Source organism: Xiphophorus hellerii, chromosome 20 (assembly GCF_003331165.1).
Source record: "Xiphophorus hellerii strain 12219 chromosome 20, Xiphophorus_hellerii-4.1, whole genome shotgun sequence".
Classification (NCBI taxonomy): domain Eukaryota; kingdom Metazoa; phylum Chordata; class Actinopteri; order Cyprinodontiformes; family Poeciliidae; genus Xiphophorus; species Xiphophorus hellerii.
The window spans coordinates 25,089,951-25,117,473 of record NC_045691.1 but is presented as its reverse complement, the minus strand read 5'-3'; the positions used below and the strand labels follow the sequence as shown (position 1 = coordinate 25,117,473).

Here is a 27,523-nt window from a genome sequence, read left to right as displayed (position 1 = left end):
TGTGTCGTCACAAATTCACCTAGAAATGCCATTAAAATTTCATTTTGTAGATACGTCTGTGATCTCTTCGAAAGTGAAGACGGCTCGTCGATACCAGTTACGGTTTGTCCACAATTTGCCTCTAAGCGACCCAAAGTTTCTCATTTTTCCTAAAGTTAGAGTGCGTCTCTGGCTGCTTAGAGTGAGAGATGAAGACAACTTTTTCAACCCAAATCATTTTTGAAATCGCCATCACGCCCACAAATATCGCACGATTAGTATCAAAATCGGTCCTCACATTGATACGCCTGTCTGCTCCGGTAAAATGTTTTCGAAATTTATCTAGACCGTACGGTTTTCTGTCACGGTGCTTCAGAGCAAAGTCATGCGACAGGATTTTCTGAGGCTGTCTGAGGCTTTCTCCCATGTATTTGAATAGAATTTCAGATCTGGGCACAACATTTCTTTCTCTCATCGCTGTAAATGCTCTGAGTGAGGTACAGATATGAATCTCGGGACTATCGCAGAAGACACATTGCCCTCTCATACGCTCGAAACGCTTTTCGAATATGTATTACGGTTCCCGGACAGGAAGGATTTGTTTCCAATGCTTTTTTTCAGTAAAACGTGTTTGCTCAAACACACAATTGTGTGTTTGAGAGCTCAGAGCTCAGAGCTCACACCCTGCTGAGACCATTATTTGCCATAGCAACGGATCTCAAGAGGCTATTGGCTGCTGATTAGGACTACAGATACGCATCATTGTAGTTCTATCTATAGTGGAATACTCAGTTGAAACAGATCAGGACTGAACTGGCCTTTAGAACTATTTGCTGCTATGGGCTGTATATAACTGATTTAACTCAGGAACTGTTACACATGGTATTAGTTTGGAACTTTAAAATTAAGCATAATAATAATTTCAAAATAAAAGCCTTGAATATTTTTACATCAGGTAATTGCTGTTTTTGGCTTTATTTGACTTTTTCATCCAAAGCACTGTTACACATGGTATTAGTTTGGCCCTTTGAAATGAAGCTTAACAAAAATTTCAAAATAAAAGCTTTGCATATTTTTACATCATGTAATTGCTCTTTTTGGCCGTATATGACTTTTTCATCCAAAGCACTGTTACACATGGGATTTGTTCGGAACTTTAAAATGGAGCATAATAATAATTTCAAAATAAAAGCCTTGAATATTTTTACATCAGGTAATTGCGCTTTTTGGCTTTATGTGACTTTTTCATCCAAAGCACTGTTACACATGGGATTAGTTCGGAACTTTAAAATGGAGCATAATAATAATTTCAAAATAAAAGCCTTGCATATTTTTACATCAGGTAATTGCGCTTTTTGGCTTTATGTGACTTTTTCATCCAAAGCACTGTTACACATGGGATTCGTTCAGAACTTTAAAATGGAGCATACTGAAAATTTCAAAATAAAAGCCTTGAGAATTTTTACATGAGATTATTGCTGTTTTGAGCACTATATAACTGATTTTATCCAATGACTGTTATTCATGGGATTAGGTTGGCCCTTTGAAATGAAGTTTAACAAAACTTCCAAAATAAAAGCCTTGACAAAAATTTTAAATCGTACTGAATGGTGCACGTCCGCCTTACTTAACGTTCTTGCGGTTCTCCGCGTGCCATTGATTATGTTGCGGCGTTCTTTAGCGTCGATGCCAATTTGTTGCGTGACGACGCCGGGCCCAAACCCCACGGGCGCGCCTTGGCAGGCCCCGGCTAAATTTCTTCCGAAATTTTCTAGTTTATTTACTATTAATCTATTTGTATGATTTGTTCTTTAAATTGCCATCTATATTATTTTTCGGAAATGATTGAGGGATGAAGAGTCTGATGTCTGGTTCTTTAGGTTCTGACGGGTCTGCGGTTCCTCTCCTGATCCATTCTGTCTGATATCAAACCCACTGTGGGCCACTGAATGTCGCCGACACATTTATTTTAATGCCCCTGTTAAACTTCACTGTGATTGTTTAGCCTGTGTCTTCCCACTACCATCAGTATTTTTGCCAGAGGTTTTATTTCTAAGGACGGTGTAGTATCGGGTGGACATTTTAAAAAAAAAACAACACTGGTTGATAGCAGCGCACTGCGGCTGCGTAGCAACCGTCTCTAGGTAACCATGACAACAGTGTCAGTTCGTGGGGTCCTATTTAGGTTCCGCAACGACAATTTAGCTGACCCTAATATTTCCCGTGTTTTGTTTTGGTCATTATTATAACACTTATTGTTGAGATGTGTGTGATTGGTGTGTCTATCAGACATTATAGCAATACGGAATAAATCGCGTCCCGTATTGGACAACAACAACCGCCTGTCACTTTAGGCTAGCTTAAGCTAACCTGAATATTTACAACTCTCTTGTTGATACACTGACATTTCTTACCTTCTGTCTTTCAACCACTTTGAAAAGCTTTTCTTCGTCTCTCCAACATCTTTATCCTTCCCCCTCTTCCGTTTTCTGTTTTGTGCCCCGGAGTTTTTTCTGCGCCCCATCTTTAGCTCCCTGTTGTCGAGGCATTACTACAAATTTAAAAGAAAAAAAAACGCGCCTCAGCGGTTTCTCGAAGGGCCGCTGCCCAAGCTGCCGGTATGGGAAGGGAAGAGCGGCTGGCAGGGAGAGGGGCGCCTTATCAGTGCTGTTCCTCTGTTATTGATCATTTCATACACTGTTAAGTACATAAAATGCTGACTAGAAAAAAAAATTCCCCACATGGTTTTTGCGCCCCCTCTTGCAGCGCGCCTATGCGTTGCATACACTGCATAGCCACCTTTTGCGCCACTGAGCGGGACATCTGAGTTGTGGAGCGGCAGGAGGAGCGCTGTGTGCTGCGCTCTGACAGCAAAGGCAGGGACATAACGCAGAACCTGGAGGCTGGGGCGGGGATTGAGGGGGGAGGAGGGAGAGTCTAAAATCCTATTTATAGTTTTCCAGACAATACTGGACCACACAAACCCACGCACAAATTTCTAAAGCTTTTTTTTTTTTGCACTGTAATCATTAAAAAAATCTCCCCTTCAGTTCAACCTTATAAGTGGAGACACATTGTTGATGTTACCATTATAAAATAGGTTACAATTAAGTATTGGCAAAGATCAATGTCATTTTCACAGCGTTGTTGTTAGCAGCTGCTGAAAGTAACTAAAAACGTTACTTTTAATGTAACTTAGTTACTTTCCAAAAGAAGTAATCAGTAATCTAAGTTACTTTTTCAAGGAGTAATCAGTAATCCGATTAAAGTTACTTTTTCAAAGTTACTATGCCATCCCTGCTCATGACAAAGCAATAGCTTAACAAATATGTATATAAAAAAACATTTTATAAAAATTATGTACCCCACCTTTAAGCGTTATGAAAACAATCGCAATGCACTGTAGACTATTCTGTGTTGATTCAAGTGACTTTCTTTCATCTTCTCTGAACTAAAATATATATATTTACACACACGCCCGCACCCCCCCCCCCCCTCACACACACACACAAAAATGCAATTTTACTTTTAGAATATTTAATAACTATTTCTAGCAACAATGTATTTAAGTTTAACACACATTTAATCTTACTTGAACCAAGAAGGGAAAGGAGGAAAATCACTTCAATTAGCTTTTGCTGCTTTTCCGTTTCATGCCACTCCGCTTAATAACAACTGGGCGACATTAGTATCACTGGGAGGCGTGAAACATCTGGGAGGGGCCTCCGTGTTGTGACAGTAACGTCTCAGCTGGCCGTGAAAAACAGCGGCTCTTCGGTCGGTGGAGAAGGGGGAGCTTTCTTCTCGCGGAAAAAAGAGGCTGCTGACTGAGATGCGCGCGGCTCCGACGCAGCGGAGGTCGCGAGGCTGCTGGTGAATTACAATTGGCACGCGGAGCCACCGTGAACGAAGGGCTTTTAATTTTTAAATCGCGTGCGACGAATTTCCACCCCTTTCTGCTAATTGTAGCTTTTTCACCGAAGGGGATTTTTTTTTTTTGTCTTTTAGTCTGCCACAGGAATGTTTTTGCCCGGCTGGGTTTTTGCTACGGAGGACCACGAAGACCTTCGAAGGCATCGGTCATGCTCTCTGGTAAGCTCCAAGATGTCTCTCTCATCCTGACTGGGCGGACGAGGGCATCTTCGTCAGCACTGCTTTTATGTGTTACATTAACATTTTAAGTCGACGCCGACAGAAGCATTTATGGGGTTAAAAAAAAATAGATAAATAAAAAAATAAATAGAGCTCCTGTTTTTAGACCAGCCTAAAGACACACCTGCGAAATGTTATTGCTCGAATGAATTAGTCCTGGGTGGCTCATTAAGAGCCGGTGTTGCTGTCTCAATGCAGGGTAGCTGCAGCCTGACAAGCCGGGCTTTAATGAGGGGCATGCTGTTTGCTGAACGACACGTCTGCGCATTAAATGCAAGGACTGCATGGAATAAGGCCAAATATTTTTCATCTGGGTGCAAGCGAGCGCACTGTTTTTCCGTGGCAGGCACCAATACACTGAAAGCGGGGAATGCGCGTCCATATACATGAATATAATCAGGTGCCATGAAGGAGTACAAATCTGTGTCAGGCTTCCTGGGAATACAACTTCTCCCTGTTGCTGCATTCTCAGGCAGGATCCTGATACGGCTGTCTCTCACACGTTTCGCTGTTTCCACCTGCATGAGCGCTGCCTGTTCCCATGCAGACTCGTTAAGCCCTATTATTAACAGATTCCTGAACCAGGAGGCCTGCGGGGATGTGAAAAAGCTAATCCAGAAGAAGCTGTTGGTCAGTCAGTGCCTCCAGGGTCATCTACTTACCCCCATGTTTTGCTTTGTCTTTGTTTTCAGAACTTAAATATGGTTTTATTTTGAGCCGAAGGGGGATTGTTGCCTCTGTTTTCTGGTAAACATCTACATAGTGGAATCTTGTTTAGATCCGTCTTCAGTAAATTTCTGATATTAGGTGTGTTGCAATGGTAGACAGTTGAAACTTGTGTCATTTTTTAAAAGTGCTTGGTTTACCTTTCTGTAAACAAATGGTCCATCCAGGTTTTCAAGAACAAACCAAGTCTGACTATTTGATTCATGATCAAAAACTTCAGTCTGAAAAATTCAGTGCGTGTTATTTTAGATACATTAAGTATCTTGGACACATAATCTCATTACTCAAAAGTTTAAGCTATTTCAAATGAAATAATTTGTCTGGACATACAACGTTTGGTTTTTATTTTTGCTAGATCACCTCAAACGTGATGTCATGTCCCTTCACTTTAGCACTCCCTGCATGTGCTTTTAAATGTAAAATTCAACTGAGAGTGAATTATTAGTCATATCTGTGCTAATCAGAGATTTGATATCAGATTTTGGCCTGATTCCGATGTATGCCAATCTTGAAAAACTACAACTAAAACCAAAAATCTTTAGTTCTGCTTTGTGGATGAATTGAAAATGGATCTAATTTATATGTCAGGTTACACGTTAATAAAACTGTTACGTTACAAGCCAGTGTTACAGAGCCGAAGCTATCAGAGCCATTGACGCAAACAGTGTCTGGGACAGATGAGGCTGTACAAAATAATAATAAGTAAAAGAAAACAAGCTTCTATTTCACTGTTCAGAATGTAGCACTATACGTACTCGCCTCTATTCCTTCAAAATAACTTCAAAATAACGATAGTTAGCTTAATATTTGAATGCAAAATCCTTATTTAAGAGATCATTGAATCATTTATTCAGTTATTGAAGAGCCTAATGACATCACATGATTTAATAGTTCAAAGCAAAGATGCGATTTTGGTAATTACACTTTAAACAGGTTTAAGCATCTTGTTTTACCTGTGAGGACAATCATCAGGTATGTACGCCCTGTAGCATTATAAACGATCCCTTCCCTGAATTTTCTGATAGAATTGAGGTCATCAAATGGATAAAGGAGAGCCGCTTTATCTTTTATACATTTTTACTATAGTCTACAAAAGTCTCTGTTTTGCCTGAAGGAAAAAAAAAGTTTTTTTCTCTATAAGCTCTTGAGCTTCTTGTGATTTCATATTAAACATCTCATTTGTTCTGAAAGCAGTGAAATGGGTCTTCTTCCCTCTGTAACAACTTCAACATGGAAGAGTGTTGTCAGCGCAGTTTAGTGGTGCTTGCATTGGTGTATTTAGTGATTTCTTGGTGCAACCTGGCCTGAACCTTAGAAAGGGCTTAAAGTGGCGGTAACCCAAGGTTACAGTTTATTTGGGCTGCCCACAGATTATTATTATTTTTTTATGAATACATGTTTGCAAACATTGTACTATTATGAGAAATAGACTAATACCAGGTGAGTTGTAATAATATCTTGGGTTTTTTGTGCATATAAACAATAACAAAGTATTTGAAAAATTATAGTTTTTTTTTTGGAGGGGGAAACAACATGGTGCTATTAGCCAAGGGATGCATTAAATCGAATCAGTTGGTATCATCAGTTCATATCTGGTTATATATAGGACATATAAATGTACTGCAATTAGCATAAATAGCATTAGCATTATTTAGCGAACCAAAACGATTTCCAGCCCAGGGATCCACATCAATGTAAACGCGGCCCGGGATGCACCTCTAGTGGCATCACAGAGGTTTTTTTTTTATCTTGTTTGTCATTTTGATCCGTTTTTATTTCTGCTCTTCTTATCTTTTTAATTTTTTTTTCTATAACCAAAGCAACTGGTTTAGTAAAAGTCCTCTGCGCTCTCTTGACACGGATCTACTTAAACATCTGCACAGATTTAACCCTGAAAACATCATTGGGGAGGAATCGAGTCCCAGACCTTATCAAGTGGTGGTCTTGTTAGCCACAGGATAACCCACTTTGTCTTTAAATCGCATAAGCACGAAAAAAAAGAAGCACAAAAGGGGAAAATGAAATCAGATCAGAGAAGCTACTGTATGTGCGTGTAAGTAAAGCCTCTGACTGCAGGGCCGGGGCTGCCTTCATAAATCTGACTGAAACAAAAGCGCTGAGCTGCTTCCAAAATCAACAAAGCGGATTACAGAGAGTAGAAACACTCTTTGGAGTACATGCAAGAGTCCCTCCAGGTGTGTAGAGCAGAGGGGAGGAAACGTATGGAAATAATCCCCTTGGACTACAGGAGCGCATTCCTTTCTTTATTGCTACTCCACTTTCCTCCCCCAGCCTATCATAGCAGACTCCAGGTGGATCGCAATCAGCAGGTCTACGTTTTGCCCATGGTAGGCGCCAAGGTGACTCAAGGCCAGTGAAGGGGGAATAATACACCGACTTGATTGGTCAGTGTGAGCCTCCTTTGTGCTGCTTGGTGTGTTTATGGATCAGTATATAGTGGATACAGATCACACAGCTGGAGATTACTTTGTAATCAGGGGTCGGTGGGGGTCACCTGACCTCCTGTAAACTTTCGCACAGTTTCTTTGGTTGGGGTCGCTCAGGTGGGGGTAAAACCTCCACAGTGACTGAGCTGACTGCAGTCACACAGAGACAGGTTCGGAGGACAGACGACACACAGAGTGTAAGCCTGTAACTGTGTTTCCATTAACGAGAAAATTGTGCAACTTGAAATTACGAAAATAAACTGGCTTAATTGAAATATGACAATAAAAAAAAAAATCACGTTTTCAGATTAAAAAATGTAATTAGCGTCAGGATGAGATGGTTTTCCATCCGTATCAAAACACATTTTTCACATCACACGCATCGTGTGATCAACAACCGGATGTTACTACTGGTGAAAACGACAAAGAAGAAGACAGGAAGTAGTTGGAGGATGATGGTTTTTTTTTGTTTTGTTTTATTTTGCACAATGTGCATCTGGCTCCACCAGAGATCTCACAGCATCGCATAGTTCATAAAATGCTGTGCGACACTCATAGGCCTGTCATAACAATTTTGCTGGACAATAAATTGCCCCAGAACTTATTGCGATAAACGATAACATTGTTGTTTTGGAGAACATTTTCAAGTAACATAATAGTAATAATTGCATAAAATTGTAAGAACACATTCTCATAAATAAACTTTAAATTCTAATGAACATTTAAACACTGGAACTGGAAGATATTTGGAATACCCAAAATAAAAAAACAAACAAAAGAAACACCAAATGAAATAAATTATGAAAACTCTGGAAATAAAATTATCCTTCCAAAAAAGGTTTAGTTGAGACCAAAACATCAGACTGAAGACTCATGAAGTTTTTGGTAAAATGAGAGAAAAGAGAAACAATAAATCAAGCAAATGAAAATTGTTTCTTTTAATTTGTCATGCGGTTAATTGGTTTATTGTTTACAGTGGGAGGCCTAGTCACTCACACATGTTGAATCCATAGCTCTTCTGTAAAATTGCCGACCCAACTTCCCCAAACCCCAGCATTCATAGCTGTTCCAAGGCAGCTTGTCGCTCCAACGCCTGAATAAGACACAGATGTCTCCTCTGATGGCTGAGAGATGATGATGATTACTGAATTATAATAAAAATGTTTACATCCGTCCCTGACATGATTTGTAATGACTTATCGCGGGAACAAGCTTATTCACATGTGATTTTACTTTCATTTGGAATGTATTTATTTTTTTCCACATCAGCACAACACAAAGATTTGCTCACATTTGTAATGGAAACTCAGCTACAGCTGTATGCTGTTCAGATCTGCAATCTTTGTCATGGTCATTTTAAAGAGACACGCTCTATATAAACTCTAAGCTGTGATCCTCGCTCTAATCCAACTGGAGGTGCCGACTTGTAGCCCGGCCCCGAGGCGGGCGGCAGAGTGGGCAGGGGGGGTAGGTACCATGTGTAAGTTGACAACAGCAGCAGCTGCGTCAACACCAACAGTCAACATGCGGGTGTCGGCCTCACCTGTCCACGGCGAGCTGGACGAACGCTTCCAGCTGCTCTTTTATGCGTCAGCTGCTCAGCAAACGTAACGAGTTACTGTTGTAAAAACACGTGGATTTCTTGGAGGTCAAACTCTTCAGCAATGAATTTCTAATAGTGGCACCACACGACTGGTTTTGATCTCAGGAAGGTGAAGAATTTAAAACATACAAGCTGTGAGTGTTTTGATTTCTACAGATTGTAAGACGCCTGCTGTAGGAAGGAAAACGGACTTCCTACAGTGTGTAATGTGTCAATAAATAGGATTCTCTGCTAAATATTTTTGTGTTTGTTCTGGAGAAAGACAGAAGTTTCAGTCACGTTCTATCTGATTCATCAGTAGTTGTTTTGGAGACTCCCTCCTTTAAAGTAAAGATGCACTGATGCAGATATTTGGAAGTCTTCACAAATGTACATTTTTTTTTCCTTTGGACTAGAACACATAAAAATGAGCATATGCATATTTTCTCTAAACTGAAAACATCTATTGATACTGTCTATAGACAGAAATTAGTGAGTTCTCAGTTTTGATGCATTCAGTGCACAGAGTGTTGCTTTTTTTATTTTTTATTTTTGTGGTATATGCATCAACATCCGTCCCTGACATGATTTGTAATGACTTATCGCGAGAACAAGCTTATTAACACGTGATTTTACTTTCATTGGCAATTTTTATTTTTTTTCGACATCAGCACAACTCAAAGATTTGCTCACATTTGTAATGAAACTCAGCTACAGCTGTATGCTGTTCAGATCTACAATCTGAACAGGAGATTTATTGATTAATCTTTATATTTTCCACCTTTATTAACTTTTTTTTTCAAATTTTCAGATATCTTTTTTTCTTTTGCATTTTTAATTTGTTCTTAATGTCAGTTTCCTTCTACTTCATGTATAACATACAGTAAATTAATTTCGATTGTTTCTTAGAGACGTTTCAGTTCCTATCAGTTCTGAACTGAACTGATGAATCCTTTTTGATGAGAGGAGAAGTCTTTCAAAAACAACTTGCATTAGGACTATCATGTAAAGACTGAGAATAGAAACCACACTGCATTTTCAACTATTTTAATGAATGTATTTGTTTTTTGTTGATTAAGATTGTGTGCCCTCAGTTAATGACACTTTCTATTCTAGTTGCCTAATAATTTTACTTCCTGGTTGGTATTCTTTGATGTGATTGTTGATTGTTTTCGGGACGCATTTGATCGTATGAAACGTGCTCTATAAATAAAACAAGAGTGAGATGAAAACACAGAGCAGCGAAACAGAACGATTGGAATCATGTAGGGATAAAAGCTGCGTATAAATCCGTACGAGTTGAAGAGTTAATCTTACTGTGAACGTTATAATCTCTCGTGTATTAGTCCAAAGATGGAGATGCGACGTTCGGGCATCTCCAGTGTTGTGATCTGTACCAGGGTAGTTCTCAGCCCGTTTTTAGCTAACACGTCCTCCTGGGTGCCATCTAAAGCTCTACACATGCAAAGTCAACATGCGTTTGATGATCTGATGCTCGGGTCTCTTCTGTTGATGCTTTAATGTAATCCTTTCTTTGATGCTGTTCTCCACGTCTTTATCTGATTCTCCACTGTCCCACCAGCATCCTTCTGGAATCTGCTTCCTTTGTACCTGCCCACATCTGCAAACCAGATGTTTTTGAACATTTAGCAGTCAGGTGCCCTGTACTTTAGACGTCGTAATGATCAAAGGTTTAAACCTGGTCGTCCTCTTTGTTCGGCCTGTTTTTGTGTGCAAACCACCGCTTCTCCAAAACCTCATAAACGCACAACGCTTAGCTACAACCAGGCTATTATAATTACACACTGAAGTGTAGCAAACACTGACTGTATTGTTCAAAGCCAACTTATCTCATCTGATAGTCGTTACGCACACCAGACCCATACAGACTCCAGTAATTTAATTAGAGAAACCAGGAGCTCAGTTGGAATAAAAAAGCTTGTTTTGCTGGACAGACGACCAGCGTTGAAGATGTTGTCCTCGTGAGATGAATACCACCATGAAAAAGTTGTCAGACCTTTTGAACTGTTTCACAGTTCAAAGATAAACCATTAGAAACTAACACCTAATTAGTTTAGCTTATTTAAACATTCACAAATAGGCCGGTCACAATAAGAAATAATAACCAATTAATCGCATGATAAATTAGTTTTTTTTTTTTTATCTCTTGCTCTCGGTAAAGACGAACGCTTTTTTCCCCTCTGCTCCCTGTTTCCCTTGCTCTGTTTTTGTCCTGTCTTTTTCTATATTTTTGGAGCCTTTCTTTGCACATCCTCCAGATCTACAAATTATGGATCTGGTCAACCGGCCTCTCAATGCAATTGATCAAATTTTCTCGACGAGAAGACTGGGCACAGGAGAGCCCTCTTGTCCTGCGGGGACACGCCTGGCGGGATACACCCTGGATTTATTCATGATAACAGGATTTCTGCTGTTTGGAGCTTGTGGATACCTGGCTTATTGACAAATTTGTGATGGACTTGGCCGAACTAGCGAACACTCAGACTGTTGGTGTGGACAGAGACACAAGTTGGATGCAAGCCTTGCTGAGACTCGCAGCCCAGCTGAGGACTCAAAACTCACTAACGGAATGGATCTTGGAGAAGTTGCTAGTTTTGGTTCGGTGGAGTGACCAAACTAATTTGGATGATTGGGAACTGAGATGTATTGGAGAGACTTTAGGGAAGATTGAAATTTAGAATCTATCTGACCTAAGACATTCTGTATCTGAATTGGCTTTCCCCGTGTTGCCTTGGAAGGGCTGCATATTTCCAATCTCCTTGAAGATATGTAAACATAACGCTCCTTCCCACCTCACCCCCTTCTGTTATCCATGCAGCTGTGGAGCTGAGCGCTCCCAAGGACATTCCTCGATAACAACATCTTATCTGACTTCTGCCAGGAGGCTGAGCAACGTGGTTTCATGGCCCTGTGATGTCACCGCCTTCACTCATGTCTTTGTTTTGCCCTTTGTTTTGTCTGAATGTTGCTATTTGCCCTAATGTGTCCTTTCCTCTTTTTTATTTTATTTTGTTAGAAACTGTGGAGTACTCACTTTTAACCCAGAAAAGTAATTAGAACAAACTTGGAATTCAGAGACTCTAGTTTATTAGTCACTCTTTAGCTTATATTTTAGAAACTGTAGAGTACTCACTATTTAGATCAATATTAGATTAATATTTAGATTATTATTCAGACAGACTCCTATTATTGCAACCCAGAAAAGGAATTAGAACAAACTTAGAATCCAGAAAAAAATATTCCAGAACAGGAACATTTAGTTTTTATTATTACTTACAAAGTGTGGAGTACTCATTACTTTTACAAATTTAGAGCACACTTAGAAAGTCCAGAGAATACCTACATGTATTTTGTAACGCAGAATAGGGATTAGAACTTGGAACCCAGAAAAACTACCTTAGCAACTATGTTTTAGACTCCTATTGTCCCAACCCAGAAAAGGAATTAGATACTTACTTATTCTTATCTACCAACCCTGAATAGGAGTATCTAGTTTATATACTTTGGGTCAACATTATTAGCTTTTTCTTCTTTTGATCTTTTCTTTGGCTTGTTATTTTGTTTGTATTAACTTTTAAATCCTGTAAAGCACTTTGTATTGCTTTGTTGCTGAAAATGTGCTATATAAATAAAATTACCTTTACCTTTAGAATGAGCTCAATAATTTCCATTTGCATGGTTTGTTGTTTTTCTACCTAAAACTAAGTCTTCAGTCTGGTGCTTTGGTCTCAACTAGCCATTTTTATGAAGTACAATTTTGTTTACAGACTTTAATAATTCATTTTATTTGTTGTTTTTTAATTATTTTGGATAATAATGTCTTCCAGTCAATGGTCTCAAAATAACAGTATTATCGTTTTATCGCATTAACTTCTGGGACAATTTATCATCCAGCAAAATGTATTGCCTATTCACAATTCAAATGTCATAATATGTTTTTTGATAGTTGTTTTTTTTTAGTTAGGTAGAAGTATAAACTTATTCAATCCTGTCTCCCTTTTATTAGATTTTACTTTTTACACATTATTCTTCATTTAAGAAACAAATATTTGCATATATAAAATATAGAACAATAATAACAATTTCTTTAACGACAGAGAGCTAAAACACCCAGTCCATTTCTTCCAGTCAAACCCAGATCCACCAAAAACAGTCTTATGAGAACCGAGTCTTTCACTCTCTACCAGCTTACATCCTCCAACATAGAAGCATTTAAAATGACTTTTTATATCCTATTTTAAACTGAGTTATGTCTTTATATTGTTTCAATCCAACATTTAACCCGTTCCATAAATCCACTTCACAAACACACTTTTTTTTTTCTTGTGAGATACTCTATTTTTAAAAATCTTATGTCTCCTCTTAATGTATAACAAAACATTCTGTCACAGACCTTATATAATAAAAAACTGTATACTGAAAGGAAAATAATATATTATTTCAGTTCTTTCACAAAGGAAAGTGTGGCATACAGTTGTGTTATTTGCTATTATACTTCTAGATAAAGTTCAACTACTTGTTTTTATCTAACTGACACCAAAAAGATGCCTTCATAATTTATTTATTTATTTGCACATGAATCGTTTTTCTTCCACTTCCCAACTAGTTTGTGTTGGTCTGTCACATAAAATCCCAACAAAATCGATTTAGTAGTTGTTTGTTGCCACAAAGTGGAAAAAGCTGCACAATATGAAAAAAACCTTGTTTCATATGATGAAACCTTGTTAAAATCATCCACCCTTAGAGAGGCAGATCTGGTGAACATAAACTGTAAAGTTAAAGAGAAAATTGTGCCCCTGGATCTACTGGTTCATTTACCGACAGGAACAATGTAGTGGTGCGTTTTTTAAAATTTTTCTTTGTATGCCAAAGGATTAAAAGAACACGAGCAGAGCTGCGAGAGTGAAATATTTGTTTTTGGTCAAGATGGTGGGAACATTTTTATTGAGAAAGGCACCAAATGTCTGAGCAAATGTTTCTGTGGCACAACAGAGCAATTCTTAAGAGGCATGGCAACCTTTTGGCTCCCGCGTTCAGCTGCCTAGATGAATACCAAATGTTTCCCACTTGTTTTCTCAAGCGCTTCTCTCTGTGGTTCTTCCACTCGGCCGCCCATCGGATAACAGTTGTGACGGTGTATTGTTTATCTCAGGTAAAAAAACAAAACAAAAAAAACCCTCCTCTCAGTCCATTAGATTAGCAGTGAAAATCCGATCATCATAGACTCCACTTGGTCTAACGGGATTCATGTGACGAGCTTTTGTCCGGGCGGCAGTCGTAAGTCTGCCACATGTTTTTTGTGAAAGGCTCCCACTTGTCTGTCAAAGGGAGGTCAGGGGGGCGGAGGCTTTCACACATACACTAGCTACCGGTTCACTTTCAGGACAGAAGCCAGCACAACCTTTTGAAGCATCTAGTGTTTGTTTTCACAGAAAACAAGGAAGTAGCCGGTTGATTGTGAGCAGAACTTCGAAGGTGGCTGCTCTAACTAACCGGTAGATAAATGTTTCTGTTTCAAAGATGCAGCGCCGGCTGAAGCGGCCTCAGCCACGGCGATTGTGCGGCAGGCCTTAAGAGCCCTCCGTGTGGATTTGTGAGCTGCCGGAAGTCGTTTTATGATTTAAGCAACTGGCAAAAAGACAGAAGGGCGATTGTTTATGGCAGCGATCTGTGAGCAGCGATGAGTAAGGGGGTTTTGGCAGAAAACACTGTCACTATTTTTGGATATCAGGTCTCTGTTGGATATTAGAGATGAAGCTTTGTGCATTTGGCACATAGACTACATGGAAACAAAACAATACCTGCCTCAGTTCATTGAAAACAATACTTTTCAAAGGTTTGGATGTATTTCTTGATTGGAATATTTTCAGAATTATCTGTCTCAGTGGTGAAAAATCTGAAATTTGGGAGTTGGAAGTCAAGACAGGAGGAGATAAAATAATACACATTGATTTCCTACTTTTGTTACCGATTCCACCAACCAGGTTTCAGTCCTTCTGGTTTCTTTCTTCTTGTTCTTCTCCTCACTTTGCTTTAATCAAGACATGGACAAACTACTAAGGGAATAAATTTCTCCTCCTCTAATTCAGTCCATACATTATTAATGTTACTTATCGTGTCTCATTTCCCATCTTTTTGCAAATTAATTAGTTGCTAATTGTAGCAGAGTGCTAATTTTAGAGTCATTCTTTCGGAATCTCTTACACGCATGTTAAAATCAGACTCAAAACTGGATTTGAGTTCAGTGTAGAATTGCAGATGTTTCTTTTTGGATTTAACATGGCTGGCCAACACAAAACAACTCTTAATTCTTTATACGTTTAAAGTGTGGGATGCATTTTTTCAACCCCTTTAATTCAACAATTAAGCCCAATGTAATGAAACAAGCCTAAAGTTGTTGTCTCTGTACTTTAATAAATGTGCAATTTAAATATCCCCATGTTTTATTTTTTTTTTAAATTAATAAACACCTTGATATTATAACTTTACAATTGTGCCCTACCTTGTGTTTGTCTATTTCATAAAATACCAATAAAATACTAAAAGTTTGTGGTTGCAATGTGACAAATTTTATATTTGCAAGGCCTTACAATAGTATCTAGAGTTAGTGTATCGGTGAATTGTTGCAATTCTGACCATCAGTTTCCTTCATCCTTTTTACTTGCACTATGTGGTTTGATTTACTTTTAAATTCCTATTTTTTGTCAACCTAAAGCAGCAGAGAACTGTGCCATATTTATTCTAAACTAATAATATAATAACATTAATGTGGATTTCTCCTTTGATCTCTCTCAGAATTTGACTTTATTCATCTGAGCCGAGGCGCAGCGCCTCGCTGTGTGTCTCCCACGATTCGGACCCCGCCCATGTTCATCTACTGCTAATTTGGAGAGAAAATGCTGCTACCTCCACACCTCAACACCACAGATGGCTGCAAGGTCATACTGAAGGAAAGATTGAAACTTGCAAACATTTCTATCTGTGCCTTTCAGATGCAAATGATCTCTAATCCATCTTCATCCAGGTAAGGGCGTTGCTGGGAGAGTGAGTTGTGTCCCCAAAGTTACTTTGCATGGAGGTCAAAGGACATCTGATAACATCCATGGGTTTGGGGACTCCTGGTGAGTAGCAGAGTCGTCTCACTGTGTAAGAAAACAAAGAGAAAAAACAGCCCATCATGTCTGGACAAGCTTGAAATGGCCTGAGAAATTTATTTAGTAGCTTTTTTTTTTCTTCTGACAAATTTTGTCATGGGACCAGTCAGCTGAAAAAACATCTGCTTGTGTGAACGCCTTTTGTTCACACAGTGTCACTACAGCTGGAAGATACTTTGAGAAAAGTAGAAATCTGAGAACAAAACGGTGCAAAAAAAAAAAAAAAAAGAGACAGTGATATGATGGGAAAAACACTCGTTGCACCAGGTTCTTTTTTTAGCTACTGTACATGTAAACCTGAGTCATTTGCTCTAAATGTGAAGCTGCTGTTGTTTGCTATCTAAAGATGCTTTACATGTGTTGTGGCCTGCAGATGTTCAAAGCTGCCAGGACAGCAAACTGCAGGCTGAGAGGATTGCAGCTCTGCAGGAGAGAAAGCAGACCCTGGAGGCTCTCCTCAATGCCAGAGTGGGAGAGCTTAAACAAGTGTGTTTGCAGGAAGCGGTGAGTAGCTTTCAGACGTACCAAATGAAGGTCAGGAATAAAAAATAATAAAAAAAATGTATTCCCTTTCACCATGTGAAAAAAACCTATTGTAGCCTATTTCTCTCTTGGACATATGGATATTACCAGCTTTCACAAGATGCCGAAAAATAAAACCGAACAATTAAAACTGAAGGCATTTTAACATTTTCTGCAAAATGAATTATAACATCCTCACTTGTACTTCCACTAGTAATGGCTGAAATTAAACATTAGCATGTCAGGTACATGACTAGTAACATTGTCACTGAGCATTTTCAGGGAGGTTTGTCGTTGTGAGACCTTCAAAGCACTGTGTGTAGGCCATAATGTGTAACGTTAAGAGCAAAATCAGCCAGAACCCAAAACGCAGTCAAAACAAGTTTTATTACAAAAATAATGATGTAGAAGGGTGTGATCACACTGATGGGTCAGGGGTGGGGGATCCACAGGGGTCAGGAGTCCAGCCGGGGGAGGGTTGGGTGAATGGACAATGGGAGGTCCAGGGAGGGCTCAGGGGACAAACAAAAGACAGGGACAAAATCCACCAACCAGAGGCTGAGTCGTGAAACGGTCCGGGGTCATGCACGGAGGGTCTCAGGCAGTGAAAATCCAATAACCAGAAGGCAGGAGGCAGGGTCAGAGACAGGCAGGGTTCAGCAACAGGACTTCCAACAGCAGAAGGATTAGGCAAAGATCTGTGGTCAAAAACAGGCAGGATCAGAAAACTCTTTGTCTCATGAGACAAGGCTTGAAAGCTGTGACAGTGGCAACAGACGATCTCGCACTGAGCTGGTGACGAGCAGCTGTTTAAATAGGGAGCAGCACAGAGCAGGTGAGGGAAATGAGTAATCAGCCCAGCCAGGGCAGAGCTGAAGGGCTGAAATCATGACATAATGCAAACCAGTTGTTCTCAAGACAGAGACAAACATACATAGTGACCAGATATGACTGGTTCATTTCACCATAGCAACACTTTATAAGGAATCGACCAAACAATAGTGCATTTGTTCTGACTACAACATATGTATGAGGCCGGTACTTCCGACCACATTCAGAACTGAAAAGCTTTTTGGAGCAATCGCACGGGTCTCACACACACCGGTCCTGCCAGGTTAGTGCACCAGGTGCATAATCTGAAAGAGCACAACGCCTGTGATCCTTCAGCTCGGTTTGTATAATGTGAGAGGAATTGATCATTGTGTTCATTGTAGAGCGATGACTTGAGACGGATTATGATCAGCTCACCATCCAGAATCCTAGAAACACATCTCAAAGCTGAACGTGAGGAGAGGGGTCAGAAATTGGCAGATGGCTACACATAAGCTTGTCACAATAAGTAATAAGTCAATTAATTGCATGAGAGATAAAAAATTAAAATGAGCGTGATAATATCCATTTGCATGCTTGTTTGTGTTGTTAGAGAAGCTGCCCTTTAATATTATTGAAAAGCCAGCATTTTTAAAAATGCTGCAAACATTTGACAATCAGTACAAAGTGGTTAGTTTGCACTTTTCTTTGGGAGTTTTTCCTGTTTTCTCTGTCTGAGCCTAATATGTGATCTGAAGGGAATTTGTGTTTTGTTGAGACTGCACAATCCACTTTATTTATTGTTTAGGTTGTTTTGTTTATTTATTTTGGACACTTAATGTGTCTCCCAGTTCCAGTGTTAAATGGAAATTAAAGTTTATTGATCTTTGAGAGGGGGTTCTTGCATTATTATATTACGGTAGTTGAAAATGGTCTCAAAATACCAATATTATAATTTATCGCAATAATTTCTGGGACCATTTATTGTTTTCCAAAATTAGTTATTGTGACAAAAGAGGGTAAAACAGGCTCTTGGTGGGTAGGCTGTCCTAACATTTTTTCTCTTTTTTTAAAGTTATTAAATACAATAAAATTACTTTTTCACAGACATAAAAATTAGATTAACGTCTGTAAATATTTCTTAATGACAAAGTATTTAACAGAGCGACCCAATTCCTCCATGTGACTGAGAAGTGTTGTTCTCTTTGACCTGTCCGTTTGCATTCACGTTCAGTTTACCTCCATATTTTCACCCTCTTTGCTTCACCACCGTTGAGCTCGGACTGATGGAGCAACTTGCCGCACCGTTTTCTCAAATACAAAGGCCTGCAGATGAGTTGCTCCTGAGAGCCTGTCAGCACATGTTAATAAGGCCACAGGGCCCTCAGCTTTTCTTTGCAGCTGTTTAACACATCCCTTCATTTTCAGCTGGATGTGTAGTGAGTCACTCCATCTCACTTCGCCTGTTTTTGGACTCAAATGGCGACAAAGCAGCTCGTCTCAGATGTTTTGAACGGCTGCTCTTCTGCAGGATTTTACTCCTGACACAACAGTTTATATACAGTTGTCTCCATTGATTTGTTGCAATATTAGTGCATAATACCATTCATAGGATTTATGTGCGGTAAACTCATCTTGGATCTCTCAGACAAGTAAAGAGTCGCTACTAAATGTCCTCTGTAGGAGCTGACTGGGAAGTTGCCGCGTTCTTTCCCTCTGGAGGTCGGGGAGAAACCCCCACTGGTGCAGCGCAGAGCTGGCCTGGCGCCGAGCACCAAGGCAGAGGTAAGCCATCCCCCTGAATATCAATAGTGCTTTACACATTAGCTGGATCTCTGTGCTTGTGTCATAATGTGAACGGCTGTTGTCTGGCTTCAGGATGACTCCGGCCAAAGAAAGCAGATGAAGGCGATCTTCACCGGCGCTCTATGCAGACACTCTGAGTCAGACAGAAATGGCCTAAACAGCAAGAGGACAGTCCACAGGGGGTGTCATACAGGTGAAAGACATTGTTTCTTCCAAATGAAAAGAAACCTTAAGTGACGTGCAGATGTATTTCTACTCTTTTCACATTCAAACAATAAACCCATTTGTTGAATTTTATGTGATAGAACAACACAAAGTAATGTATTGTTGTAAAGAAGGTTACTTAGTATTCAGTTGTTGTGCAAATAAAAATCTGAAAGTGTCACACTTAATTTGCACACGTAGAGACTTAATTTCTTTTGCTCATTGTTTAGCTAAAGTTGAATCGGATTGGATGGGAAACGTCTGTTAACATCAACTTTAAAGTCTCAATTGAATTTAGGTGTGGACTTTGACTGAGCCATAGTAGCTCACTAAAATGCTTCACATCTGAACTAGAGCTGCACAATATGTTGAATCGCCTCTGCTATACCACAGTGTGTGTGACATTGCAGTGGATGCCTGGATGCACTATTTGGAAGGATATATTATCACAAGACATGCTTTCACATGCTGTATATCTAGAACATATTTGCCTCTACAATATATGGCTACTACCTTTATCTGTTATTGATGAGCACTGAGATATTGGTCTTCATACGGCTGCTTGTTCTTTAATTTCTCTAAAAATATGACATTAATTAATTTCCATTTGTGTTTTTATTACATTTTGCTGCCTCATGTTTCTTGCTAAGCTGTTTCTTCTGCTGCTGGAAACTGGATTTCCCAGAGGAACCTGAGTGACTAATAAAGTCTAATCTAAAAACGTCTAAACAGTTGATTTTATACTGATATTAAAATACATGCAATACTTACTACAGTACGGATTTTTATTTAAACCTGTCTGAGTAATGTTTATTCAGAGGACAATTAAGCACTACTTTTTGTTGCTCTGTGACATAAATCCCAATGAAAGACTTGGATTTTTGTGGCTTAACATGAGGAATTCATCTGCAAGCTCTGCAGGAGAAGGAAATGAATACAAACAACAATGTTAATCTCACTGTTTCACTTATGTTTAGCAACCATAAGTGAAACATCACCAAATTAACTAATCAGCCCATGACCAGAACTACTCACTGTCTTTTAGAGGACACTGTGATGTCAGAAAGCACCAGCTCCATGTCGGATTCAACATCACACGACAACGGTGAGTTGACTGTACATAAATGTTCTTTTCTCATTTTTTTACTCTGCCTAAATACCCCAGGAATGGTTGGTATTCATTGGTGTATGTTGCAGTTGGTCGTCATTTGCTGCTGTTTTTCTCCTCATAGACTCTTCACCCAGCGTTGCTGCTGACCAGCGCTCCCTGTCTCAGCCCCGGCTCACCGTGGGAAGCCCCGACCACAGAATCAGCAGGAAACTCTCTCCTGTTGAGATTTACTATGAAATGAGGACACGTCGCAACTCGGTCACAAGCTCTGTGAGGTAATTGTCTAAGAGTTCAGTTGTACACGTTCTGCTGCCAACCTGGTCCCTCTGTCACTTATAGACGTACAGGATACAATCTCTATTGTGTAAGTTATACAAACTTTGTGTTGACTTTTGCAGCCCAACTCACTCTTTACCCAGAAGTGCTTCTAATGTTGAAGGTAGAAGTGTTCCAGCAACTCCGTTGTTGGCCCGAACTGCTCCAATCAGCGTTCACATCAGGTATCCAGTGATGGCTCTGATGGCTTTTGTCTCACAGTGGTGTCCAGACTTTTTCTCCTGGGGTCAAAACTGACAAATCTAAACTACTAGTGGGCCACAAGATTCATTAAGTTACAAATGCAAAAATTTGTTTATTGTGATTTAAAAACTTTTTTTATTTTATTTTCCCTGCTCAACAATAAACCAGATTTTTCTGAAATATGTTCATCACGAATCATGAAATAAATGGCTTCGGACTGTTGCCTTATTAAAAGTAAAACAATTTCCACATCTTTCTTGGTCATCAGTTGTTTACCATTTTTGACATGTGATCAGAGGCCAAACAAAATGATTTCAAAGGCCACAAGTGGCCCCCGGGCCACATTTTGGACAGCCCTAATCTAAGATATGTAATCAGTCACACTGTTTGTTGAGGAGCACCTATTATACAACATGCAAACAGCAGCTCTTCATATTTTTGATATTTAGATTTTTTTTTATTGGTTTGATGCACTTGTAGTTTTGTACTGATCAAATTTAGCTGCCATGTTATGACTCACTTAAAAAATACAGAAAATGTCCACTGATCTTTATCTGTGGTTGTCTTTGTGAGTCTTCATGTTCTTGTGTTTAATCCTCCTGCAGGTCTGACGCATCGGGTAGTAATGGATTGAAGCAGTGGTCTGGCAGCCTGGATGTGCCGTACATGATTCCCCTGGCTCAGGAGGGCTCATCTTCTGATCGCAGGACCTGCCCTTACAGCTCCAGAGCACGGCGCAGCAACAGCTCTGAGGCCCTCCTGGATCGCTCCAGCCTGCCAGACGAGCCCGGACCCAGAAACGGCATGCCTCAGCGGGGAGGACCGTACAAGAGCTCCGAGACCCTGACCGACGGCAAACTGCAGCAGATTCAGCTCGGCAGCCCAGAGAGCCAAGGCGACGGCTCCGTGGAGCAGAGTAAAATGCGTCTGTCAGTGGGCGGCAGAGGGGCCAGCGGAGGCTACAACGAACTACTGATGGACTACATCTGGGGAAAGCAGCAGAGGATGCAGGTGCAGCACCAGTTGTACCAGTCCACAGGCAGAATTTGGCAAGACATGTCCTCTCCTCGTTCCTCTACTGCTGCAGTGCCTCCACATGCCAACGGCTTCTCCCATTCCCAGGTGAACCTTCCCAGTGCTGCAAGTCCTTACAGCCCCATGGTCCTCAGAGGGTCCCAGGCGGAGCTTCGTAGGGTCAAGGTCACCAGGACCAAATCTTGTGGGCCTTTCATTCCTTTGCAGCAACATTCACAAGACGGTATTTTGCTCTCTGCGTATGAGTCTTCTCTTCCTGCCACTGGCACCACCACATCCTCCATCCCCAACCTACTCCCATATCAGACTGAGCTGACTGGGCCCTCCTTTGGCCGTAGGCCCCCGCAGTTTTCTCTCCCCACTCCAGAAGATTCGACCAGAAGCCTACATAAAGCTCTCGCCCTGGAGGGACTGAGGGACTGGTACTTGAGGAACGCCTTCGGCTACCCTCCTTCTGCCTCTAAGGCCCAGGAAGCGGGCATCTCTCGGCTCTCGCATCCCCATCCTCTGGTGCACCATCCCCAGTCCCTTCAAGGGGAAACGGCCAACCTCCAAAGGCCTCAAATACCCCAGTCAGCAAGCTTCCATGGTCACCCCCTGCATGGACGGTCAGTACACAAATGTCTACATGACTGGAATATTCTATGTCAAAAGCTAGAATTTACACATATTTATGTAAAATGAACAGATTAAAACAACATTCTGTTTTTGAAAAATAAAATGCTCTCCATGCTCTAGATTGTCCCTAACTTTAGAGTGTAAAGTATTTAGCTTGTGGTTTGTAAGGAAAGTCGACACATTGTCTGACTACAATGCACTGCTAAAAGAAGAAGACAAATTAAACAGCAGAAGCATTAAATGTCTGGATCATGAACAGTCAGGCATGTGAATTTATGTCATGCTGAATCAACAACAAAAGACAATGTCTGACTTTTTTTCCTTTTAATCTACAATAACCCTAATTCTCCACTGTAAAAAATAATGCCAGAGTACATTTACACCAAAAAACATATACTTTTTTTTTTGATAAACTTGGATAATCTGACATTAAGAAGTTGTAAATTTGCAAGAAAAAATGATACATGTGGTTAAAGGCCAGAATTTAGGATTTTTAGAGTAGGATATTTTTACATTGTGAAGTCAGAATGGTGTGTGGGGGGAAAAAAACAAAACTCTTAACCTTCTCAGATTTTTCCTTCTGTCAGACATTTGTGACAGAAAATGCCGGTAGTCCTGTGAGATTGAGGTGGTAAATGTAGGAGGTGCATACTTTTAATTTGTCATGTGAGTAATAAACATTTTTACCAAAATATAAAAACATATGTAAACTGTGTAGTGTTTTTGAATTAAGCTTAGCTTTTTATATTAGTGAAGTTTTAAATGGTAGAAATAAATGCATATGCTATACCTACCTCAATTAAACATTTTTGAACCTTAGTATGCAACATGTTTAACAGGGAGCATTTTGTCTTAAATCTGCAGCACATTTGTGACTTTCACTGAGTGATTTATGCTTGTTGACTTTTCTTTGCTTGTGGAAAAATAAACAGACTTCACAAAGTTTACACTTTGTTTAAAGGAGACTGGAGGTTGTAACTGTCAGAATACACAAACTACTGACTAGATCCTAATGAGGTGGAGTTAGCAGGTTTTGTTTGTTTGGGAGATAATTACTTAAAAGGAGAATGTTGTGTGTGTATTTTTCTCTTTGACCTTTCTGCTTTTATAGATCATGTTTGTTTAGCTCTTATCCAGCAGAGGACGGTCATGTTACTCTAGTCTAGCCTTATCCGCTATGAATGGATCCATCATCTAATTTTACAACTCTGCCTAATTTTATGGGGGCATTTTTGAATAAGCATAAATTTCCCACCTAAAGCCTTATGCTAACATTTAGCCTCTCTGTTGTTTGTTTTTTCAAAAGCAGTACCAATCAAATTTAGCTTGTAGTTTGTGACCTTTATCTCAAGTACAGCTGGGTCATGCTACAGGACGTTGATCGAAGAGCACATACAAATCTGTCTCTGAATCGTTCCCCACAAAGCAATAATTTTGAAGTGCCCTGTACAAAATTTTATGATCCCAAATGGGTTGTTCATGATCAAAAACACTCACATGTGGCAACAAAACATCAAAGTACTTTGCATCATAATTGTGAATGCGCAATAAATATTTAATTTTGTCAAATGACATCATCAAAATTATGAAGCAAGTGGACATCAAATAATATATAATGATCAATATTCCAGTTATTATGAATCAAAACTAACACTAAGCAGGTGGATTTTTAGCCTTGATTTAAAAGAAATCAGTGTTTCAGCAATTTTGCAGTTTTCTGGGACTTTGTTCCAGACTAGTGATTGCTGCTTCTCCATGCAGCTCCCTAACAACGTGCTTTTTTAAAAATATTTTTTTAAAACTTTTAACATACTGCCTTTATGGGTTTCATGCACTGACCATAATTTTTGTGTGTGTGTTTTTCTCCCAGGTCAATGGAGTTTTCTCTCTACCAGGAAACTCCAGATCCACAAAAGCAAGAGGCGACCCCAAAAGAGCCGAGTGCGGACCCAGGTACCCTGGTCTGAAAGCCGCACGATGCAACGTATCAGCAGAAACACTGTAGCCTCACCTAGACTCGATTAAAAGTTACAAGTGGATACAACATGACCTCAGTAGCAAAGCAAAACATGGCAACCTCAGCAGAATGAGACTGAAGTGTAGCTGTATAGTTAAAAAAACAACAGAAGAAGAATTAAAAAAGCTGAAGAATTTCCTGTGTTCTGTCTGATTCCAACAGTATAAACTTGTAACCCAGTGTTTCTGTCTGAATGTGCACAAGTGCTGACTTGTCGAAACATCTAATACCAGTAAACACCGCGTCTGGTCCTACTAAATCTCCCAAGATATACTTTTTTACAGAATATAGACATCTCTAAATAACTATTTTGTATATCCTGATATAAAAACAGCTATATTACAGAGGGTAATTTATTGCTTCTCAAATATGTGATAAACAGTAGTTACGGTCTCATTCCATTTGAACAAAATAGCTACATGATTGCTTTTCTAAACTATATTTTAAAAAAAGTGAAAACATGCCTCACTGTTCATCTACCATTCACTCGCTAGCATTTCTCCTTTTTTTCTTTTTCTTTTTTTTAAAGAAAAGTATTTTATGAAAATGAACAGGGCGGCAAGAAATGTAGTGACATCACGCTCAGGTGGAAGTGCCAAGATGTTTACAAACACTGCCTTGCTGAAGTATTCGTAGCAGATGAACTTTTCCAGTTTTTGTCACGTTACAACCACAAACATCAGACTGGACGAAATACGCTGATGCAAAAACGTGAAGGAAAACAAAAAACATGCATGGTTTTCTGGATGGTTTAGAAAAGTGAGGCATACAAATATACGCAAAGTTATTGACTCAAGGGGAGCTGAATACAAACGCACCCCTCACTTTCCTGCTTTTTGTCTGTAGAATATAGAAAATCCTGCATCAATTTTCCTACTCAATTTATGCGCTACTTTGTATTTGTCTGTCACTTTAAAATCCCAATAAAAATGTTACGGTGATCAGGCTGGTTCAAATATTTTAGCTAACTTATGTGCTAACAATAATCTGTAAAAAGTTATAACATAATCAAAGTGAAACCGTTGATGATGTCACTCAATTAGTTAATAGACTGATTGTCTTTTTTTTATTTTCTAGACTCAGATGAGTGCTGGGTAATAAATGAAGCCTTCTCTGTTAAGACCTCAACAGACGAGTTAAAACCAGCTGCAGGTAAACGCGTAGGGCTGGAGTGAGACCTGCTGTATGGTTGTAGCACATGACTGTGGGACAACGAATGAAACTACATTCAGCTGGATTTGAGTGTCATACAGAGCACTTTATAAACATCTGAAGCCTTAATTCCCTATTAAGTAGTCGCCAGGAGACGGGCAGCAGTGAGGTTTTGCTATGAGGCAAAGCTAAAGAGGCTTTTCAACGTCTGCTGTGGGTGTCGGTGTGCAGATGGTGAGGATGGTGCTGAGGAGTTTCACACTGGCATTTTATTCCCAACTAATCTCATAACAGTATAGTATAAAATAACCTCACCTCAACCTTCCACCCCCAAGTGAGTATTATTGGTGGTTTGTGGTAGTGGAGCTGCTGCAGCGTTCGGCGAAGGTGTGAGCAGGTCTCGCACTGTTGCATCCTGTAAAATAAAATGAAAACTGGTCTGTATTTGTAGGGACTGTAAATCATGTGCTGGTTTTTTGTTGTTGTTTAACAGAAAACCTCATTTTACATTTTTCTACCATATGTTGCATCATAATTCATTTTCTAATCAGACTCTGTAGCATTTAGAAAAGCTGAAATACTGTTTGGTGTACCATAACTTTTTTCTCTCTTTTTTTTTAAATTGTATTTGTTGTCGGTTTTTATACTTGAAGCATTGCCATTGTAGAACTAATTTGAATGTGATTATTTAAGTGTGTGACTCTATATTTTTTCACTGTCTTAAAGTGTATCACGCTGTGGAGTGCCATGTTTTCTGATGCGTTTCAGTTTCCAGCTTCACAAATCTCCTTCCCAGCTCATTAAAAACCTGAAATCAAAGACCAAACTGCTGTGCACTGGGGGTCAGAAAGGTATTTTTCATATTATGTACTCTGTAAATACAAAATAAATGCTATGAATTTAGCTCTAAAGCAAAATGTATTCAAACTATATTATATTTATGAACCTATAACATTTTGTAGCCATCTACTGTAGCTCTTGGTGCAGGAATTGCCAGTGTGTGTTTAAACCATTTTATCTAGCAGTGTGATGCGTTGATATATAATTTGACTATTTTTTTTCAAAATATATAAATGCAGCTGTTTTATCTTTCCCTCGTCTCCTAATCAGGCCTATGACATTTGACTTAACAGACCTGCTCTCTGCTGTACGTTTGAGATTTTGCATTTGTTCTACTAAATAAAGTGTCATGTTGAAATTACCTCTATATTCCTCTGAAGTATTTTCTCCAAGACATTTGGTAGCAGAAGTTAAAATTGACACATTACAATTATCAAAGATTTTTTAAATTCTTATAAACTCTTTTAGATTAAGTTTGATTTTTCAGAGCAGTAGTTTCATGTGATATCGTGTGTTTACTGTATGTTTGCTTAAAAATAAATGGCGTGGTGATTTGGTGTTTAGTTGCTAAGCAACATCTCTATGTGAAATATTTTAAATCGTAACAATTCGGATTTATTCTTTACAGATCTATGTCTTTTGACCGCCTTACAGATCACCCATTTGGAAACATTAATGAAAATTAAAGCACCAGTTTTGAAAATGATTTGTCTGAAAAACAGAATGAATAAAATGTTATCGGTTACGGGTCGTTTGGGCCACGATTTAAGATGCTGTTTGAGGGACCAATGTACGGAGCCCGTACCAATGACCCGCAGAAGTGGAAAA

At 39.4% G+C, this 27,523-nt stretch overlaps 1 protein-coding gene and 1 long non-coding RNA gene across 2 annotated transcripts; one reads left to right on the top strand and one right to left on the bottom strand.

Moving 5' to 3' along the window:
• The first annotated feature begins 3,595 nt into the window (after positions 1-3,595).
• On the top strand, positions 3,596-27,056 carry ccdc120b (coiled-coil domain containing 120b). Its single transcript, XM_032548920.1, has 11 exons — positions 3,596-4,071; positions 15,703-15,845; positions 15,932-16,028; positions 16,435-16,565; positions 19,077-19,178; positions 19,272-19,392; positions 20,449-20,508; positions 20,636-20,789; positions 20,913-21,014; positions 21,639-22,676; positions 24,557-27,056. The coding sequence occupies exons 3-11, from the start codon at positions 15,980-15,982 to the stop codon at positions 24,651-24,653; spliced, it is 1,854 nt and encodes a 617-aa protein (XP_032404811.1). The 5' UTR covers positions 3,596-4,071; positions 15,703-15,845; positions 15,932-15,979; the 3' UTR covers positions 24,654-27,056.
• LOC116710099 (uncharacterized) lies at positions 9,456-12,419 on the bottom strand. Its single transcript, XR_004337040.1, has 2 exons — positions 11,339-12,419; positions 9,456-11,272 (listed from the first exon to the last, which is right to left on the bottom strand). It is a non-coding gene; the product is annotated as an uncharacterized LOC116710099 (long non-coding RNA).
• Positions 27,057-27,523: the final 467 nt, after the last annotated feature.

Bases quoted from the DNA above. Each gene is read 5' to 3' on its own strand.
- ccdc120b (XM_032548920.1), top strand. From the start codon at position 15,980: ATGGAGGTCAAAGGACATCTGATAACATCCATGGGTTTGGGGACTCCT. The intron at 16,566-19,076 runs GTGAGTAGCTTT...TGTCCTCTGTAG, and splicing joins AAGTGTGTTTGCAGGAAGCG to GAGCTGACTGGGAAGTTGCC. The intron at 19,393-20,448 runs GTGAAAGACATT...ACTGTCTTTTAG, and splicing joins CCACAGGGGGTGTCATACAG to AGGACACTGTGATGTCAGAA.